Source organism: Carassius gibelio, chromosome B22 (assembly GCF_023724105.1).
Source record: "Carassius gibelio isolate Cgi1373 ecotype wild population from Czech Republic chromosome B22, carGib1.2-hapl.c, whole genome shotgun sequence".
Taxonomy (NCBI): Eukaryota; Metazoa; Chordata; class Actinopteri; order Cypriniformes; family Cyprinidae; genus Carassius; species Carassius gibelio.
In genome coordinates this window covers 22,501,342-22,522,573 of record NC_068417.1, presented here as the reverse complement: position 1 = coordinate 22,522,573, position 21,232 = coordinate 22,501,342, and the positions used below count along the sequence as shown (strand labels likewise).

Here is a 21,232-nt window from a genome sequence, read left to right as displayed (position 1 = left end):
TACGTATCATAAATAATACATTTTTTAAAGCATGTATTGTTTGTTGTTTGCAAGTAAAAAAAAAAAAAAAAAAGAAGAAGAATGAATCTTAATTTAATGTTATGAATCATATGTTTTTAATGGTTGTTGTGTACACTCACATTGCATTCCATATACAGTAAGTTCTTCACACTAAGAAATGGCTTAAAATGATAATCAACAGTACACAGCAGATGCTGTTCCTCTAAACTTGCCGTTTGATCCCCATACAGGTGGGGTAACACTCCCATGGACGAGGCCATTCATTTCGGCCATCACGATGTCGTAACAATCCTGAAGGACTATCACAACACCTACAGCCCCAAGGAGACCACTGCCGACAGCGACAAGGAGACGGCCGAGAAGAACCTGGACGGGATGCTGTAGAGACGATCTGTCAAGTTAAAATACTCCAGATTTTCCCAGTGAGTCTGTGTGTCTGAGGTACGCATTTAAGAAGAAAACTTACCAGACACAAAAATAGTCTTTGGGCCCTTCACCCTGTTTTGTGATGTTTGTGTGTGATGTTTAACCTCCATTAACATGGTAAGTTTGTTTTATCTTACACTCGGGAGAATGTAGCCTCATAAAGGCTTATTTAGCTGTATCTTATAAATGTAATAGGCTCAATATATAAAGTATATATATATATAAAAGGTGTATACATAGTTATGTACATTTATGGTTTGAGAACCTTCATAAATAATGATGTCAAATAGATGTTTAAGAAAAGTTCTAAGAAAAGGCAGCTTGACTGGAGAGGGTAGCATTGGGAGGGATGTGTCATTCTGATTTATTATTATTATTTTTAGTTTTTTTTTTACACCATTTCTTTACCCTTGACTTTATCCTTGAGTTATACATCAACGTGAAAAACAGATGTAGTTCTTTATGCCTTCAACTTATTTGTGTATCATGTTGGGAATATGTTCCAATTAGGACAGTTATTTGATTGTCCCAAAAAAAATTGCACTTTTTTTTTTTATTTGTATTAGATTTATTTGTATTTCAGTATCTTATTAAACTAAAGTAACACTTTACAATACGTTTTTTTTTTTTACAATTATAGTTAACATTAATTAATTTAGGTATCATACTAATAATTCACATAATTTATTAACCTCTTGGCAATTAAGAAATCTAGGCAATTAAGAAATATATTCTTGTTCATTGTTAATGTTGCTTCAAAATAGTTTATACTGTTAATTTAAAATGTATCTGTAAAAAATAACAAAATTATCCAAGATTCATAAATGTTGTAAAAGTATTGATGGTTAATTCATGATACACATTTACCTAATGTTAACTAACTGAAACTTATTGTGAAGTGTTACCGAAATTACTTTTAAGCACTACAAGGAACTTTTTCGTACCAGTCTGTTCAACGAACTACAGGAAATTTCTGTATTTGATGTATATGTGCTTAATGTCAATGAATGAAACTTACTGTAAATTGTCACCAAAATTACTGACACTAGAAGTGTGGTCATTATACTACAAGAATTCCCTGTATTTGGTACCTATATAATTTAAAATAAGTTTAAATTTGTTAGTAAAGTGGCATCAAAATTACTTTAAATCTCTAGAAGGCTATTTTTATACCTGGCTGTTAAATGTACTGCAGGGATTTCCTGTATTTGATAGCCATCTTCCAAACTTCTGTAATAGTAAAGTGTTACTTACTTTACAATTATTTAAAGCACCAAGAGGAAAAATTTCATACCTGCCTGTTCATTGACAGGAATTCCTTGTATTCGATACCTGTATACTTAATGTTAACCTAAGCCTATTGTAACATGTAAACGTAATTACTTTAAAGCACTAAAAGGACCATTTTCTTACCAGCCCATTCATTGTTCTACACAAATTACCTGTATTCAGTATCTTTACAGTTGTTAACATTAGTGTAGTGTCAATAAATTTACTTTAAAGCCCTAGAAGGATAATTTTTGGTCCCAGACTTTCATTGTATTACATAAATTCCCTATATTGATACTTAACTTCTTAACTAATGTTAACAATTTGAAACTTTTTGAAATTACTTCAAAGTACTAGAAGGACCATTTTCCACCTGCCTCTTCCTAAATTTCCTGTATTTCATACCTATATAATTTAAAGTAAGTTTCAGTTTATTAACATTAGTGAAGTGTACTACAGGAATTTATTGTATTTGGAAACCAGCTAACTAGTTAGCAAATTGAAACTTATTGTAAAGTGTTAAAAAATTAAATTAAAACAAGAGGAACATTTTTATACCTGCCCTTTCACTTAAGGAATTTCCTGTATTTAATATATGTCTTCTTAACTAATGCTAACAAATTACAACTTGCTGTAAAATGTCACCAAAACTACTTTAAAGTACTAGAAGGACCATTTTCATACCTGGACTTTAAATGTACTACAGAAATTACCTGTATTTGGTACTTACCTGCTTAACTAATGTTAACAAATTGCAACTTTTTGTAAATTGTTACAAAAATTACTTCAAAGTACCAGAAAGACCATTTTCCACCTGTTAGTTCATTGTACTAAAACATTTCCTGTATTTTATACCTATATATTTTATAATACGTTTCCATTTATTAACATTAGGTGTCATGAAATTAATTTTAAGCACTAGAGGGACAAATATCATACCTGCCCAGTCAATGAACTACAGGAATGTCCTGTATTTGATAGCCATGTACCTAACTAATGTTAACCAATTTAAATTTAGTGTAAATTGTTACCAAAATTACTTTAAAGCATCAAAAGTACAGTTTCATACCTGTTTCACTGTATTACAGGAACTTCCTGTATTTTTGAACAGGGACGTATTTCAATACTTCAGCATAATGCCAATCTAATGGCAGTTGTTTAATGAATAATTATGTGAAAAACCAACACAAGTAACATTCAAACTTGGTTGCAGTGTTACCTTTTGGTTATTCTGCAAGATATTTAAATCCAGGATGTGAAAATGTATTTGTTTTGTGATTTAGTTTTGCGATCGTTTGGGAAAAGAACCAAGCCAAAAAAAACATTTTCTGTTTTATTCTTAGTACATGGTGAAATAACAAGATTGAAAGTCGAAAATAAACAAAAATGCACTGGAATTAACACTGACTGCTATGGTCAAAAAGCAGTCTAAACATGTCCCATCAGTTGTATAATTTGATGAAGTAACTTCATAAACTGTTGGTTTCATGTCTATAAGCACATATTGTTTGCGGAAAAGCACATCGATTGTTCTAATGTACAGTACGGATGACAAAGAAGCACGAGTATACTTGAAAAACCTCCAAAGCTAAGTAGATCTCAGTTATGTGAATAATTTCTAAAGGGACACTGTTGTTAAAATATTGTAAATGTGTGTGTGTGTGTGTGTGTGTGTACAGGATAAACTGTGGAAATTGTGTTATTTATTGGAATAAAAATGTAAGCAACTCAACCAAGAGACTCGAGTACAAACAAAAGTAGGTCATCGATCATATCTGACTTTTACTGAAAACTGCTTCGTTTCCTTGACATATTTTTAGTCAGTTTTTGTTGTATTGTGTAATGTCTTGTTTATTTTGCAGAGAAAGCTGTTATTATTTTTTTCTGCATTTGTTTATTACTGCTACGAATGTATTGCATTGTTATTGTGATATTTCCTTTTAATATCCTTCTATCCTTTAACTATGCCATGCTGTAGATGTTCTAGATTTGTTTGAATTTAACGTCAAAGTTGATCAATATATTCCACACAAGAAATACTAGATAAAAACAATAAAGTCTTTGAACATACATAACTTTTGATATAATTTTTTCTTATCTTGTAGCTGTACATGCATCAGACAGATACCCATTCAATTGAGATTTCAAAGATGTAATTTTTAGCTATTTTAAAACATTTTTGCAATGTTTATAAATTTATCTCTTTTTTTTCACACATTCGACACAGTACCTTTTCTTTCGCCAATGTGGGGTTTGCATATCGTTGGTCTGTGCCGAAAGTTTCTAAGGTGCAGAGGTTTAAGTTATTCCAAAGTAATAACTTTCTATCATGTCCAAAACAAATAAGACAAAATCAAATATTGCTCTGTAATTAAACACAGCAGTCCAATCCAGTGCAAAAAGTGAGAAGTGACAACATTAAGGGAACATAACACTAATAGAGCACCAGTCTCTTTTTTTCTTCACATATTTAGAAACGGTGTTAGGAAACAGCTTAAAGGGTTTAGTCAGGCCTGTCATAGTTCTTTCTGGATGTATCTTTGGGAGGTTTTATCCCAAAACCAAACAGAAGAAACTTAAACATAGTTTCTAAAACTTGCTTAAAGAAAAGAAAGCCTATTTTAGGACCATATTTGTTGAGGACCATTGTGTTTTTTTTTTGTTTTTTTTTTTGTTTGTTCACATTATTTTCATAATGTAGTTTTATTACTGTAATACAGTCATTTTGTTATTAGTTAAATTGCTGTACTACAATCATTTATTCTTATTTGAATTTAAAAATCCAAGGCAGTATGACATGTACTGCTCTTGTGTAATGTTTTAGAATTAAAAGTTTTTTCACTTTCATTTTAATAGAATATCTGATTGCATTACAGTAATTAAACTCTTATTAGTCCTAAAAATAGGTTTAATTTTCTTTACAGAAAATAAGATTTTGTGAAATGTATCCATCTAGCTTTTTTTTCTCCCCCTCTTTCTCCTCCATTTTCTATTACTTGGCATCTAAGAAAATTACGGTAAGTGCTATTCATTCACAACTTCACCGTCTAAAAAGTTTTCAAGAATGAGTGCTGTAGTAACAGTGGCATTACTATGGGGGTTAATTCGATCTGTTTGGATATCTTTATGCTATAGTTGACAGCGTATACAGTGTTTTTCAAATAACGTTAGAATGAAAAAGAGAGGACCACAAACCCAATGGCTATACATTGACTACATGTTCCTCTTTCATTCGCGTTATTGCAGAAGAAACACAGAATGAAGGAAACATTTGAATTTTTCTCTGCATCATCTGTCCTTTCAGGTCACTTAGGAGAGACTCAAGTCTGAGGGCTGTGAAAAAAATAACAAAAAAAGCAGTATCAGAATCTATTTACATTTTATATTTATATATACATACATAGGAATGATAGTACTCTACCTCAAAAGTTAACGAATCGGTGACATATCGGTTCTAAAAAAGAGAGAAATTGAGAATAAGTGCTGTTAATATTTTAAGTATTTCTTTAAATTATATTGTAAATATATAATTATAATTTTTCATACCATGCGCTCAAGCTCGCCATAAACCTCAGGTGACATTGGCATGAGTGTGTCGTTATAGTCTTGTGGTTGCCTAAAATTATTTAAAAGCAGTTATTTTTGCAGTCCTGTACGTTAGCAGAGACATGGCATTTTAAAATGAATGTAAGGGATTTATTTATGTGCTTTTACTTCTTGTTTTTTATGTTTTTATTCTTTTTTTACGTAATCAGAATGGTTTGAAATTTGGCAAAGGTTTTGGAGTGCGCTATGCAGTGGTGGACGAAGTACACAAATCAAGTACTTGAGTAAAAGTACAGATACATATGGTAAAATATTACTCCAGTAAAAGTAAAAGTACTCCTTTTTCAATTTTACTTAAGTGAAAGTACAAAAGTACTCAATTTTTTATGTACTTAAGTAAAAAAGTACTGCAAGATAGATGTTTGCAATTTTATATAGGCTACTTAATTTAATTTAAGCACATTTTTTATAATCCTACTGCTCAAAATACCTTGGATTTTTTTTCAAAATAACCACTATATGGAGTCAAGATATATTTTTGTTGTTGATATGGACTACGCTGATGAGAGTAATGCTCACTCTGAAGCTTACACTGTGATGTACCTGAGAGAAAACAGAGATGACCATCTGATTTTCACCAGTAAGAAAAAAGTATTTTAAAGTTTGTTGTTTTACAGAACATCACAGTTACAGTACAGACCAAAAGTTTGGACACACCTTCTCATTCAAAGAGTTTTCTTTATTTTCATGACTATGAAAATTGTAGAGTCACACTGAAGGCATCAAGGGCTATTTGAGCAAGAAGGAGAGTGATGGGGTGCTGCGCCAGATGACCTGGCCTCCACAGTCACCGGACCTGAACCCAGTCGAGATGGTTTAGGGGTGAGCTGGACCGCAGACAGAAGGCAAAAGGGCCAACAATGCTAAGCATCTCTCGGGGAACTCCTTCAAGACTGTTGGAAGACCATTTCAGGTAACTACCTCTTGAAGCTCATCAAGAGAATGCCAAGAGTGTACAAAGCAGTAATCAAAGCAAAAGGTGGCTACTTTGAAGAACCTACAATATGATATATTTTCAGTTGTTTCACACTTTTTTGTTATGTATATAATTCCATATATAATCCACATGTGTATATTCATAGTTTTGATGCCTTCAGCGTGAATCTACTATTTTCATAGTCATGAAAATAAAGAAAACTCTTTGAATGAGAAGGTGTGTCCAAACTTTTGGTCTGTACTGTATATATGACATGATAATAAGGCCTGAAGTTAGGAAGAACATTTTAAGGAAGAAAATAATAAAAAAAAATTCATAATGATTTTTTCCTTCTCAAATCTTGTATGTGGTTTAAAAACACCCCTGGCCAAAAGGGGTGCATCTCTTCCCACTGATAATTACTGTAGTTACCATGTTCTGAACATCACATCCTTTCTTTTCTAACCAGATGTAATCTATATTATGTAATCTATATAATCTATAATCTGATACGATGAACCTTCATGTCTGTCTACTCGTCTAGTTAATCCAAACAATATACATATGTATAACGTTACTTTCGATAAACAATATAAAAACAGACGTCACATAGGACATTTTAATAAAACTGTTAACATTACGGCAGCGGTGAATTTGAACGTGCATGAGTTATTGTATTTAATCTGTGTTATTTTATGGAGTTTTTTGTTGTTGTTTTTTTTTTTTTTTTTTACCTAAAATTGGTGTGTCTGCATCGTCTGCACTCGAGCATTTCAGTGGGCTTAAATAGATCACTGTTTACAACGGATTTAGTCCCCAAACAACTGACAGTTTTGACCTAAATATGATATTCAGTTACAATAATTAATCCAAAATTTCGACATTAATAACTTACTTTTAGCAACGTCAGACGCACGCGCGCTCACAAGATCTCCCGGTTCTTACTTCTGGGGACTCGCAGTCTCGCACTAAACGGTTCATTTGAATCAGTGAGTGGTCGACTCCAGAACAGCTGCAATCGGATCATTCTAATTCGTAAACGAATCGTTTGGTGCGATTCGCGATCCGATTTAAAAGTTTATTTTGAAAAGATTCAGTTCGTTCATGATGAATCAGACACCGCTTCTGCGTATCGGAGCACGTGATATATTATAGGGAGTAACGATATGTTTTATGAAATGTAGTGAAGTAAAAAGTACGATTTTATGCTTTGGAATGTAGTGAAGTAAAAGTAAAAGTTGCTCAAAATAAAACTACTCCAGTAAAGTACAGATACTTGAAAAATGTACTTAAGTACAGTAACGAAGTAAAGCTACTCCGTTACTGTCCACCACTGGCGCTATGTGAACATAAAAAAATAAATAAACATGGACATGATTTGAAAAGGTTACACGGCCCTGAAAAAAGCTAAAAAAAAAAATAATTATTTGGACAAGTAGATTACATATAAAGTCGATGCAAATACTCAAATAAATGCAAATTCACGTCTGATGGTAAGAATGATGCGAATTGGATGATGTGATTGCCACAAAACACAATATTCAAGCGTGCATGCGCGTTGTTTTTATTCGCCCAAGGGACATGAAAAATATAGTGATAACGCAATGTGAATGTTCACTTTGTTTTTTGTGTACAACGTTATACTATTTGCAATCAAAAATTCCCACTTTGGAAATTAATGGGAACAAATTGCATCTAGTGGAAATGTTTGGTACTGCGCCCAAACACAATCTTACTCAAAGCTCACATTTCATGATATCGACCTCAAATTTGGAAACACAAATTGCTTAGGTTTGGATTTGATTTTCATGCAGTTTTTGAGTAAAACATGTTTTCGAAAAAAAAAAAAAATATATATATATATATATATATATATATATATATATATATATATATATATATATATATATTTCGTAGAAAATATTAAAATTGTATTTTGTATATTTTTTTTGCATTTTGTAAGGTTTACAACAGTTTTTACAACAAATTTCCTTTTCAGGTCTATACAGGTAATAAATGGATCATAACAATACCATAAATATAATTTAATCCTATAAATTGTCCTAAAATATTAAGTATAAACATCAAACTAAAATATAGTATATTCATTTGACCACTATGCAAGTAGCATCAGAGGGTTAACATTGACTTACATTTCAGAGATGGAGATGAGAGTGGTGCTTATGTATCCTTCATGTAACTTCTTATCCACATCCATTGGTTCTTGCTCTGGATAAAACAAAAGTCTTTGTATATATATATACACATTATTTTATACATTTATTCATATTTTACGTAGTTTGCAACTGTGTGTTTCGTACTGTCGGTAGGTTTGGAGTAGTATTTTTTGAAGGCCTCGTCTTTGGGTAAGTTGGGAAATAGGAAGCGCAGAGGGTTTTCTGGGACGTTGTCGGCCGCCATCACGCGATAATTGCGGATGATGTCAGGAAGTGAGACGGCAGAGAGTTCCTTCTTCGTGTAGGGCTCAACGGAGCGAATCTGCGGCTCTTCTAAACAAACACAACACCAAACCTAAGTCATGAGCATTACATTTGCAAAACACATTTGATTTGAAGCCAAAGCGAAACTGAGATCCAAATCCAAATTAGCTGTTTTTGGATGTTTTTATTTCAAGACCAGTAGTGTTGTCAAAAGACCCGGTACTTCAGTACCAAGTCGGTATTAAAAAAATTTAAATGTCACGGTACCAGGTTTCTTTGAGTACCCGGTCAACCCGGTTCTTGATGCATACAGCGATATGATTTCCGCGAAGCAGAAAACGCAGACGGAATCTCAAAATCCAGTCATGAAAATGAAACTTACATTTTAATATGAACAGTCAAGGAATTTGTCAAAGTAAGCACAAATTTATCAAATCAATTCTCCATATGGACCAGTATCTGTAAATGTTAAGCCACAAAAGTTGGTTGAAATATGAATCCTACATGTTCTGCGCATCTCCGTGTGAATGGCAGAGATGTGCGGGTTTGTTTACTACATAGACTGAAGCAATGGGGGCATAAATACATAAACAACATCACCAGAACTGTTCTGAGTCACTTCACAAGCATTTTACCATTTCATCTGAGTAAAACAAGTGTCAAAATAAAAGTTCATTTTTAAATAAAGGTTAGAAATATTACTATTATTTAGTTGAATGTATGTGATACTGCTACTACTGTTGAAAAAATTTATAAAACTTAAATAAATAACACAAAATTTCTTCCATGTTTTAATTTTAATAGCAAATCCCCTTTATTTACCAAAACATTAAAAATTAAAAGACAAATTAAATTTGGGTTAAACTGGTTTACTTGTTTTTCATAATTATATTACTTGTAGAAAAACTTAAAACACTATTGTAAATTAGTATAAAGAATGGCATTGGATTTATATTTAGTGATAAAAAGTGTGTGTGTTTTTTTTTATTAGCATATTTTTGTGTTTGGCTTTGGTACAGAAATTGGTACAGAGAACCGTGGATTTTCACTGGTATTGGTATCGAATACTGACATTTTGGTACCGTGACAACACTAAAGACCGGATACATTTGTTTTAATTAGTTCTTTATTGTTCCACAGAGTGAAGGAACGTCTCACCGTTTGCGTCGTGTTCAACCCAGCTGAAGGTGATGGCTCCGTCACGGTTACTCTCGCTGAAGCGCAACAGAAATGTCCCGGACAATTTGTCATGTAGCAGAGCTTTAGTTCGGTCTTTGGTCACAAAGCCCATTATACAGCTGCGAAAGATAGACAGGGTTAAAGCAGAAAAATTCCACTGTGCAAGTCTATTAATATAAACACAATTTGGCATCTTTTTACACTTTAAAACTTTAGACACAATCAAATTTAAAAATGAACATTCCTAAAGATATTTCTATGTATTTTTGCTATCGTTTATGCTTAAATGTAATAATTTTGTGACACTTATTTTAGTATTATTTATATACTATTTTAGTTTTTATTCATATTTTGAATTTTTTTGTCATTTTGTTTTATGCTTTTGTCAGTTGTATTCGTTTTTTGTTCTTTTTAGATATACTCTAACTACTTAGGCTTAATTTATTTTTACTTCAGTTTTTTTTTTTTTTTACAACTTAACTTACTTCAGTTATTTGCAATTCCATTTTTACTCACTTTACTTCAAGTTTTCCATCTTATATTGACAATTTTGTTGTGTTTCATTATGCTATGTGCTTTACTGCTTTTGTAATTTTGATTAGTTTATATATATATTTATGACAAAAATCAGTAGGACATTAAGTAAAGATCATGTTCCATGGAGATATTTTGTAAATTTCCTACCGTAAATATAACAAAACTAAATTTTTCATTAGTAATATGCATTGCTAAGAACTTAATTTGGACAACTTTCAAAGGCAATTTTCTCTATTTTGATTTTTTTTGCACCCTCAGATTCCAGATTTTCAATTTTCAATTTCAGATGATGCATAAATCTCAATGTAAAAAAATTTACACATAAGACTGGTTTTGTGGACCAGGGTTACATTCGTTTATTTTTTTGCTTTAGCTTAAACGTAATAAACTTAAAATTAAAGAGCCCCTTTTATGAATTTTTAAAAAATTACCTTTCATACAGTGTGTAACAAAGCATGTCAACCTGTTGTTGGGGACTCCCAAAACCAAAATATGAACCTTTAATAACCCATAATAGGAGCGCTTTAAAGTTTTTGTTAACGACAATAACCCTGGTATGTGAAATGGTGGCTTCCCAAAATGGTCAGACAGACCAAGTCGGTCCAGGTGATCAACCGTCTAGACCAGCTAGAACCATATAAGATGTTGTTAATAGCTGGATTCTCATTATTCAAACATATCTGGTTTCCTACCCATCGTCCCACAGACTCAGCAGGTGTCTCTTTATCAAGTCCAAAATTCCTTCAATCCACAGCCAGAAGGTGAAGTTCTTCTCACTGCCAGACTACATCGAACACAAGTCTCAAATCAAATCACTTCTAAACAAACAGCGGGAACTAGGAAATTTCGACTTAATGGATAAAATAAAAAATCTTGTATAGACCAACCTTGCAGAATCTATTCCAAGGAATCTGAGCTTCAGGATCCATCACAGCTTTAGGTCCTGTGGGCCCAAATTTCAACGCTTGTGCATTTAGTTCATCTGTTCCGAGAGAATCAGTTGTGCTCTGTGTGAAGTAAGTGTATCATACTTACCAAGGAGTTTGGTACCCAGCATGCTTAACTGTTCTTGGTTAAGACCTCTTTTGGTGATGGAGGAGAACTGCCAGCTCAGCACTTCTGCTAGATGCCCCCACGTGGCTGAAGGAGGTGTCACGAAGAACGCAAGGTTCTGGATAAAAAGAAACAATCAAAGAAAATGGAATTCTGTGGAAAAGCCTCCAGAAATCTATTTTGTGGTGCATGTAGAGCTTATATTTATTACTAAACCATTAGTGTTGAAGAGGACTTACCTTTGGCTCAGAAGTCAGCATGTTGTACCACATGATGGAGGCCCATCCACTGGGGAGCTGACTGACGTTGGAGATCACAACTATGGGCAGAGATGTGGTCTGAAGATGGAGAGAGAGAAGAAAGCGGATGATGATCATGATTTGGTGCCGTTTGTGTTTTTAAACTCGGTTGTTCTGAAGAATCTTCTGACCTCGAAGTTCATGACCATTCCAGACCAGCAGAGCTCAGCCTCGAAGGTGATGGAGTGAAGTTCCTCCGTGACGATCAGAGGGCCCTGCCCAATGTGCAAGAGAGAACTTTTGAGGTGCTGTTCTAGCAAGTTTAAAGCTCGACTATGCAGAAATTAAAAAGTGAAGAAGAGCTACACAAAGAGGGAATTGCATTTCTGCTCGTTTCTTACACTAAATGATTATATGACTTCAGAAGACTAGGAAAACTGAACACAAAGAGTCATGGACTAATTTCTTGACAATTTGTATGTGATTTCTGGAGGTTTTTATGGTCCACATAAGAACAAATCTCATGCAGCTTTGGTAGGTGAGTCAGTGATAACAGATTTGACCTTTTCTTAACCATTTGATGACAAGAAACAAGAAATGTGGAAAATTTTATTCTGAAAGGATGCATTCAATTGGTCAAAAGTGACCGTAAAGACATTTATGATGTTAAAAAAGATTTCTATCTCATATAAATGTTGTTGAACTCTTTTATTTATCAAACTATTCTGAAAAAAAAAACAATTTCCACAAAAATACTAGACAGCGCCATGGTTTTCGACATTGATAATAATTATAATAATTACAGCATTAGTAATCAGAAGAGTCTTTTTTTTCTAAAACATTTTGAACTCACCTCACTTGTTCTGTTTCCGGTAACTTTCTTCTCTTTCAGTTGCTGTGAAGTAAAATTAATTTTGTTACTGCGACTTACTATTTGATTAAATTATGATTTTACAATGAAGCTATACTGTGATTTGCTATTTTTTTTTCTTTTCATTTTACCAGATGACGAAATTCTGCTGCCATCCCATTGGATTCCTCCATGTTCATCACCTTCATGGCCGTTCCCAAGATGTTGAACATGCGAAACCTAAAACAGGAGCATTACTAAGTCAGTGAAATTGTCATTTTTAGGGTAATTATACCTATAAAATAGTATGTGCATAAGGAAATTTTGTAGGACACACCCTTTCCGTTTCTCAACGATATCCCTGAAAGAGGAAAAGATACACATAAATAAACTTGTATGCTAATTTACTAGCTAATTTAGAGACAGAAAAAATCCCTTGATGATTTACGGTTGAGTCAGAGTATGTACAACACTTACTTGTCGAATTGCACCTTCACCCGAACAGTGTGGTTGAATTCCTGAAGTTTTATGAGCAGCCTGGAGCACAGAAATAATGTGATTCATCATTCATCAACTGAACATTATCTGCCCTTGAAATAGAGAAATGCGAAACATCTGCTGTGTGTTTACAGTTACCGTAATTTGAGGGTGAACAGAACACCCGTCTTCAGCACCAAAGGTCTTTGCAGTTGGGTCGGCATGCATGGCTGTCGCTCGACTACCAAGGAGCTGAAAAAAATCCACAAAATAGGTCAAAATAAACCATAATCAGTGAAAAGAAACTTTAAGCAAAGTAGATTTCTTACTTTGTGATGAGGTTTTTGAAGTTCATCATGATCCTGTCGTCCAGAGTGCTTTTGATTAGGGTGATGGGATCCTTTTCGTATGTGAATTTCTGCTCCAGCTCCAGAAGTTTCTTGAGCTGCTGCCTGAGCTGAAGCAGAGATTCTCCTAGAGAAGTAAACCTTAGGAGAAAAACAAATATGATTTAAATGTGATTTTATAGAGCCTAAAAGTGTGATTTAGCAAAATTATCAATATTTTTATACTGTGAAAGGCAGAAAAGGTCTCTCAAATTAAATTTTGTGCACAAAAAAGTCCATTGTCAGTGGTGTTACAAAATGATCAATATTTATATACTGCCAATATATTAAATATTATCAATATTTCCCTGAAAATTTGCAGGCAGAAAAATTTCATAAATTTGTGAGCAAAAAACAAATCAATAGTGTAGCGAAATTTTCGTGAATTTACAATATTTCTGTGAAATTTTGCATGTCTGTAAAATGTCTCCTGTCATTAGTGTATCACAATTATCTATATTTAAATACGTCGATATTTAATAGCGTTAATATTTCTGTGAAATTTCGCAAGTAGAAAATGTCTATAAAATTTTGCCTGCAAATTTTTTTTTACAAATCCATTGTCTACGGTCAATAGTCTAGCAAAATGATCGCTATTTAAATATTGTCAAACTATTTGTATACTGTGGATATTTCTGTAAAATTTTGCAGGTGGAAAAGGTTTATAAAATTTTGTGAACAAAAAAGGCCCAATTTCAACAGTTTAGCGAAATAACTATTTACATATTGCCAATATTTCCAAAACTTTCGAGAATCATGGGCTTTTTACAATTTTGCAATTGCAAATTAAAAAAAAAGTATTACTAGTGTTACTACTCAAAAAATATATATATATGGTTAGATGGAAAACATAAATTAATGTGGTTTGTGTTTGTTACCAGTTCTGCAGCTGGTCCAAGCAGACATTGGTTAGTCCACCGATGCAAGCCATCTGTTGACGGCGTCTCCATTCGGGCAGTTCTGTTGAGATTAGCTCAAAGACCACCGGATCCATATTGTTTAACACCTCTGACATGTGACTGATCACTTTCTACAGGCACACAAACAAGGTTGAAAGTAACTGCTTCTCTTCGCTAACCAATAAGCATTACAGAACAGGAAAATGTGATGGATCACCAATGTTCTCACCGTTCTTGTTTCGTTGAGTTTCACAAACATGGCATGGATAGTCAGTCTCTCACGGTTCAGGTCTTCCTTTGAAATTGTCCCGTTCAGTTCCTCTGTTAAAAAATAAATAATAGCTAGTTCTGACCTAAGGTGCAGGGACATTTACCATCTTAAACAAAATGTCACAAGCAAAATTTTCGGTACTTGACAAAAAACAACAGCAATTTTCTGAATTGTTTGAATCAGATTACCATTGTTTGGAGAATTTTCACAAAATAAACCAATACTGGATTTCTGTATTTTTTTTATCAATTAACTAGTTCTTACCTAAGATGCAGTAACAGTTACCATTGTTAACTTTTCGCAAGTGAATAAGCAACACTGAGTTTCAGTACTTGTTCAAAATAATAGTTATTCCTGACTAAAGGTTCAGTCATATTTAATGTTGGTTTGGCAAATTTTTGCAAGCAAAATAAGCAATACTGAATGTCAGTAATTGATGAAAAATAGCAACTCCTGAATTAACGGTGTAACACATTACCATCGTTTGGTGAATTTTCATGACATAAGCAATACTGATTTTCCGTACTTTTTGAATAATTAACTAATTCTGACCTAGGATGCAGTTACACGTGAAACAAATAGCTAGTTCCAACTTGTGTTGCATCACATTTACAGATGTTTGACAAATTTTCAAGAGCAAAATAAGCAATACTCAATTTCTACATTTTTCAAATAAATAGCTATTTACTGTCGTTTGACAAATTTTCGTGAGTGAAATAAGCAATACTTCGTTTCAGCACTTACTGAAAAAAATAGCTAGTTCTGACTTAAGATGAGGGGACATTTACCAGTCGTCAACAAATTTTCAAAAGCAAAATAAGCAGTTTTGAGTTTTGGTACTAAAGGTGCAGTCGTTTGGCAAATCTTCGCGAGCGAATTTCAGTACCTGACAAAAAGTTACTTCCGACTTGAGTTGTGTCACATTAGCTAGTTTGGTGAATTTTCACAAAATAAGCAATACTGAGTTTCTATAGCCTGCTTTTCGCATAATTAGCTAGTTCTGACACTTACCATTGTTAATTTTTTTTCAATAAGCAATAATGAGTTTCAGTACTTCGGGTTCTGACGTAAGGTAAATCACATTTACCAATGTTTCACAAATAAGCAATACTGCGCTTCTATACTTTTCAAATAAATATCTAGTTCTGACTGAAGACGCAGTCACACTTACTGTTGTTCAACGAATTTTCACAGGCAAAATAAGCAATAGATAAATAAAGCAGAAATTTTAGTAATGTGACCACACATTTTATGAAAATTCGTTTTTGACTACGGATAAGGCATATTTTAATCCTGTTACCTCTGCTTTGTAGAGTTTTGCTCTTGAAGTCGTATTCGTCTTGCTGGTCTTCTAGATTTTTGATAGTCTGCTCTGTGTCCTGAAGGGAAATTTAAAAAAAGCTGTTTTACCCAACTTTTCTATAAGAATTAGACATAGAATGCCATAGTGTTAGTGTACATCACCTGTACTTTCATCTTTATGTCTTTCACCCTTCCATCCATCTCTCGATTTTTCTCCACGATCATGTCATTTTGGGTGTTTTCGGTTCGATTCTGTAACAACATACTAATTACTAACTCATTATGTCATTATGTGGAAAAGAGCGGCTTGTACAGTATTGCATAATATCTCCTTTTGTGTTTTACAGATAAAAAAGAAAGTTCTATAAATTCTTTGTGGTTGAACTATTATTTTAAAATGATTTCGATAAAGATTTAAATGGCATATTCAACTTCACGGTGTTGAAAATCAGTGGCTGTCGTTGTATAATTCCTGACCTCTGACACTTGGGCAGCAGCCAGAATCTTCCTTTCCTCGCTAAGGTTCCTACTGATGATCATCGCCATTGAAACGGGATTGTCTTGGAAGAGGGTCTGAAACACAAGGTTTGTGTGAACTCAGAACCTCAACTGTTTGCATGTTGCAACTTGTTTTTCTGATCTGTTTATTGCCTAATGATGCAGCGGCTGTGACACAAATACTAAAAGGAAATGATTGTGTAGCCAGTTGCAGACAGGCACCTGCAAGTTCCTCTTAATCTTGCGGATATTGTGCTGGTTCAGGAAGTCTTTCTCCATCGCGAAGCGGCTGTGTTGGTGATCCAACTGGGTCAAAAGATCATGAAACCGCACAGTTGCCAGCGACTCATTCTCCACATTAGCAACATGGTCCCTTTAAGAGAACAAAGAACAGAGGATTCACACCAAATGAACCTGAAACTGGTTTGAATTCTATTTTTAACACAAATCCTATATTTGTGCCTACATAATGCCCCTTTTATCAGAAAAATGCACTATGCAACTATTTGTTTACGTTGCACTGATTCTTATTTGTCTTACTGAACAACCAATCCTGCAGAATTTGCCTTTCTGTTGCCCTCACTAGCTCTGGAGAACCCACAATGCCTTTTATAATGTTGTTACAACAGGTTCGTTGTGTGCAAAACATACTGTGTTTCTGGAAGATGTCATATTGGAAGTGAGTTCATCTGAAGTTCATTCAAGTTTATTAACATCATGTGATCTCAACATGAGGGCCTTATGTACAATAAACAGTTCTTTTGTTTTTTTGGTAAATAGTAGATTTCTTTACCTGTAAAAAAAAAATTACAAATAATAATAATAATTAATATTATTATTTAGATTTTATTTTTTTTTACTTTAAAAAAAGATGCAGATTTAAAAACGTATTCATCCATATTTTTGTATAATATTATTTTAACATGTTAATATTAATATTCTAATTGCATTTTTTTAAAGAATGCACATTTAACAAAAAAAATAATAATATTCTCATATTTTATCAATTCATATAATAACATTTGAATTACCTTTAAAAAAAAATTATGCACCTTAAAATGAATTAATTCATATTTTAATAAAAAATATTATTAATATGCTAATATTATTATACCAGTTACCTTTAAAATGTAAATGCACATTTAAATATATATATATATATATATATATATATATATATATATATATATATATATATATATATATATATATATATATATAGCCATTTTAATATTTTAATAATATATTAATACTTTCAATTAACTTTTTTCACTTCATAAAAAAAAAAAACACTGTTTAGAATAATCTTGGTTGCTTCTTTTAGCGTCATTATACTTGCAGAAGATTGTGGTTATGTGTTTGACGTAGTAGTAAAGATGTAAAATGCTGATCCGCACCAGTCATGGCTTTCTATCCAGCAGCTGAGGTACTGCCGGATGGCCATCGGAAAGCTGTCATCGTACAGTTGGTCGACCTGTTCCAAAAACTTCGAATCCAGTTGCTGTAGCTCCAACCACTGACTCATTTCTGCAACTCTGTAGGCTGAGAATTAAAATACATGACAAATTATGGCTGATAAACACCATTTCTCTGCAAGATGCAAGATAATGAGATTTCTATCTCGCATGAATGGCTCACTACATCCTTAGAGGGGCTTTTTTGTGTAGTGTGTTTCTCTAACCTAGCAGCTACTTACACATCTTCTAAAACGTTTAGCATAAAAAGCTTATTTGTGTAAAGCTGTTAAGTAAGCCATATATTATTGTTTTAACTATTATGATTATTATCAAAAATGCACATATTTTTCTGTTACGGCAAAGTCTTTAGTGAATATGAGTGTTATTATATTATTATTGTTGTTATGAAAATGTGTTCATAGTTTTAGTTTACAGTAGGATTAAATAAAACCAAAGCAAAAAGAATAACAGAAAATTGAATATATGCATGCTTCCTTGCATTAAACAGAATGTCTGTACACATTAGATTGCGTTACAAGCCAGATGATACCTTTATTTTAAAGAAAGCATAACGTTACAACAGAAACAACCGTTACTGTAACTGAACATTAGTAATGTCAAAAAGACATTTATTTTATTTTGAACGCTTGAAAACAGTGTGCGCGTGCGTGCACGTGTGTGTAGGGTGGGATTTGGAGGTACTGGTTTTGTATTAATCTATTTTAAGTCTTTATATAAATAAAACACACGTCTGTTGTGTTTCTTATTTCAGACAGCTAAAGTAACGTTAGCTAAACGTGGGTGGGTGGGTGCATGTGTGTGGCTTTTTTTTATACTTTTAAATTTGCTCAGCAAGTTTGATCTTTTAGACTGCGTTGGAATCAATAATAATAATAATAATAATGCTATACTGATCGATGTTGTTCTGCTGCTTTTATTATTATTAGTAGTAGATATTACAGAATTCATGAACACATGATATTGTTTTGCCTGCATTCGTCAGGGCCACATGTAACTGCATAAGAGTTTACATAAGACCTTATTATTTAAAGGGCTTTTATGTTTTCCATTGCGTTCTTACTAGTAAAAACCTCTAATATCGTACGATTCCATTAATTCTAAGTATATCAAACATTAATCAAACGTGAGATCAAAACTTCCTGTAAAATTTCACGCAGGAGAAAATAAAATGAACGCGGAAATTAAAGTTATTATTTTGTTACTCACCCCCAAACGTTATCCGAATCCGGTAAAAGTACGAATCCACGAATATGTAATAATGTGTTCCACAGCCGCAGAATAACGCGGAAGAACGGGCCAGCTCCCTGTTATTGTCGATTTGTTATTGATTTCCCAGTAGCCTTTCCGAATCCTTCTGCGCAAGTAGCGTGTGTGTGTGTTTGAGCGACAGCTGGGCGAACCAATCAGCAAGCCACATTTTGTTTGTTACGTGGGCACTAGCCAATCAGCGCGTCCGGGCCTCTTTTATGACGCAAGGTGGAATTTTGGACCAGACGTTGTAGCGTAGCCCACGTGATTTATAAGAAACTGAAAGTCTGAAACTGCGTAGTAGACTTGTGAAAGGTCTTTATTTCATCACCGCGTAAAAACTGGTTGCAGAAAAGCATTTTATGATTTCTTTTTTAATTTGTTTTATGCAGGGGCGATTCTATGATTTTTTTTCAGCTGGGGGGCACAAGAGGGGCCACAGTTGTGCATTTTTGGTCACACTATATTTTAAGGTCCAAATCTCGCAATTAACAAACCATTAACTATGACTTTTGTCTCAATAAACTTCTAATATGATGCTCATTAATGAAGGGCTACAAACAAAAACAAATCGAGTAAGGAGCCATTGGCTCCTACAAGATAAAAACTTAGGTGCCAGTTTTTATTTTTTTAGGTGCCACAGAATAAACAGGTTTTATTTATTTTACTATCTATCTATCTATCTATCTATCTATCTATCTATATGTGTGTGTGTGTGTGTGTGTGTGTGTGTGTGTATGTGTGTATGTACCACAAAACCAGTCATAAGGGTAAAATTTTTCAAAATTGAGACTTAAGCATCATCTGAAAGCTGAACATAAGCTTTCCATTTATGTATGGTTTACAATGTATTTTTTAAATGTATTTGATATATTTACAGTAGGCAATTTACAAAATATATTTATGGAACATGATCTTTACTATCCTTATGAGTTTTGACATAAAATAAAAATCTATAATTTTGACCCATACAATGTATTTTTGGCTACTGTTACAAATATACCCAATTATACTTTATCAGCATTTTAATCCATAGATGACCTGGAAACTATGGTTCACTTAAAGTTGGAACTAAATGTCTTTTCAAACTTGAAATTAACAGTCACACATTGTTTATTAAACAGGATCTGTACCAATATCATGGACCTTAAGCATCACTTGGCAACTGAGTGTAGTTTGGGCTCCTCCTCAATGCATCGTGGAAATCTTATTCTTATATGCTGCTTATTAATAGTTAATTAGGTAGTTGTTAGGTTTAGGAACTAGGTAAGATTAGGGATGTAGAATAAGGTCAAGTAGAATAAGGCATTAATATTACTGCAGCAATGCGGCGTGGCATGGAGTCGATCAGTCTGTGGCACTGATCAGGTGTTATGAGAGCCCAGGTTGCTCTGATAGTGGCCTTCAGCTCTTCTGCATTGTTCTGTCTGGCATATTGCATCTTCCTCTTCACAATACCCCATAGATTTCCTATGGGGTTAAGATCAGGCGAGTTTGTTGGCCAGTTAAGAATAGGGTTACCGTGGTCCTTAAACCAGGTACTGGAAGCTTTGGCACTGTGTGCAGGTGCCAAGTCCTGTTGGAAAATGAAATCTGCATCTCCATAAAGTTGGTCAGCAGCAGGAAGCATGAAGTGCTCTAAAACTTCCTGGTATACGGCTGCGGTGACCTTGAACCTTAGAAAACAAAGTGGACCAACACCAGCAGATGACATGGCACACCAAACCATCACTGACTGTGGAAACGTTACACTGGACCTTAAGCAACGTGGGTTGTGTGCCTCTCCTCTCTTCCTCTCAACTCTGGGACCCTGATTTCCAAAGGAAATGCAAAATTTACATTCATCGGAGAACATAACTTTGGACCACTCAGCTGCAGTCCAGTCCTTTTTGTCTTGAGACGGTTCTGACGCTGTCTGTTGTTCAAGAGTGGCTTGACACAAGGAATACGACAGCTGAAACGCATGTCTTGCATACGTCTGTGCATAGTGGTTCTTGAAGCACTGACTCCAGCTGCAGTCTACTCTTTGTGAATCTCCCCCACATTTTTGAATGGGTTTTGTTTCACAATCCTCTCCAGGGTGCGGTTATCCCTATTGCTTGTACACTTTTTTCTACCACATCTTTTCCTTCCCTT

The 21,232-nt window shown here is 33.8% G+C and overlaps 2 protein-coding genes across 4 annotated transcripts in view; one reads left to right on the top strand and one right to left on the bottom strand.

Annotated features, from left to right (window-relative positions):
• Nucleotides 1-3,791, top strand: part of LOC127987406 (glutaminase kidney isoform, mitochondrial) — a 32,834-nt gene extending 29,043 nt beyond the window's left edge. For both annotated transcript variants that reach the window (XM_052589724.1, XM_052589723.1), the window contains exon 18: nt 252-3,791. In XM_052589724.1, coding sequence (XP_052445684.1) covers nt 252-405 — 154 coding nt within the window. In that variant the 3' untranslated portion in view covers nt 406-3,791. The remainder of the gene's footprint in view (nt 1-251) is intronic.
• On the bottom strand, nt 3,037-19,222 carry stat1a (signal transducer and activator of transcription 1a). 2 transcript variants are annotated; one of them, XM_052589721.1, is made up of 25 exons: nt 19,055-19,222; nt 17,768-17,912; nt 16,593-16,743; nt 16,350-16,445; nt 16,035-16,124; nt 15,871-15,949; nt 14,529-14,620; nt 14,279-14,430; nt 13,344-13,502; nt 13,174-13,266; nt 13,015-13,074; nt 12,875-12,898; nt 12,690-12,777; nt 12,541-12,582; nt 11,879-11,962; nt 11,688-11,786; nt 11,431-11,566; nt 11,283-11,338; nt 11,088-11,179; nt 9,838-9,977; nt 8,560-8,748; nt 8,392-8,467; nt 5,263-5,332; nt 5,138-5,170; nt 3,037-5,049 (listed from the first exon to the last, which is right to left on the bottom strand). In XM_052589721.1, exons 2-25 carry the CDS (start codon nt 17,893-17,895, stop codon nt 5,026-5,028), a joined length of 2,253 nt encoding a protein of 750 aa, XP_052445681.1. In that variant the 5' UTR covers nt 17,896-17,912; nt 19,055-19,222; the 3' UTR covers nt 3,037-5,025. The 2 variants fall into 2 exon arrangements, with proteins under 2 accessions (XP_052445681.1, XP_052445682.1); XM_052589722.1 differs by lacking the exons at nt 17,768-17,912; nt 19,055-19,222 and adding an exon at nt 17,022-17,163.
• Between the last annotated feature and the right edge of the window lie 2,010 nt (nt 19,223-21,232).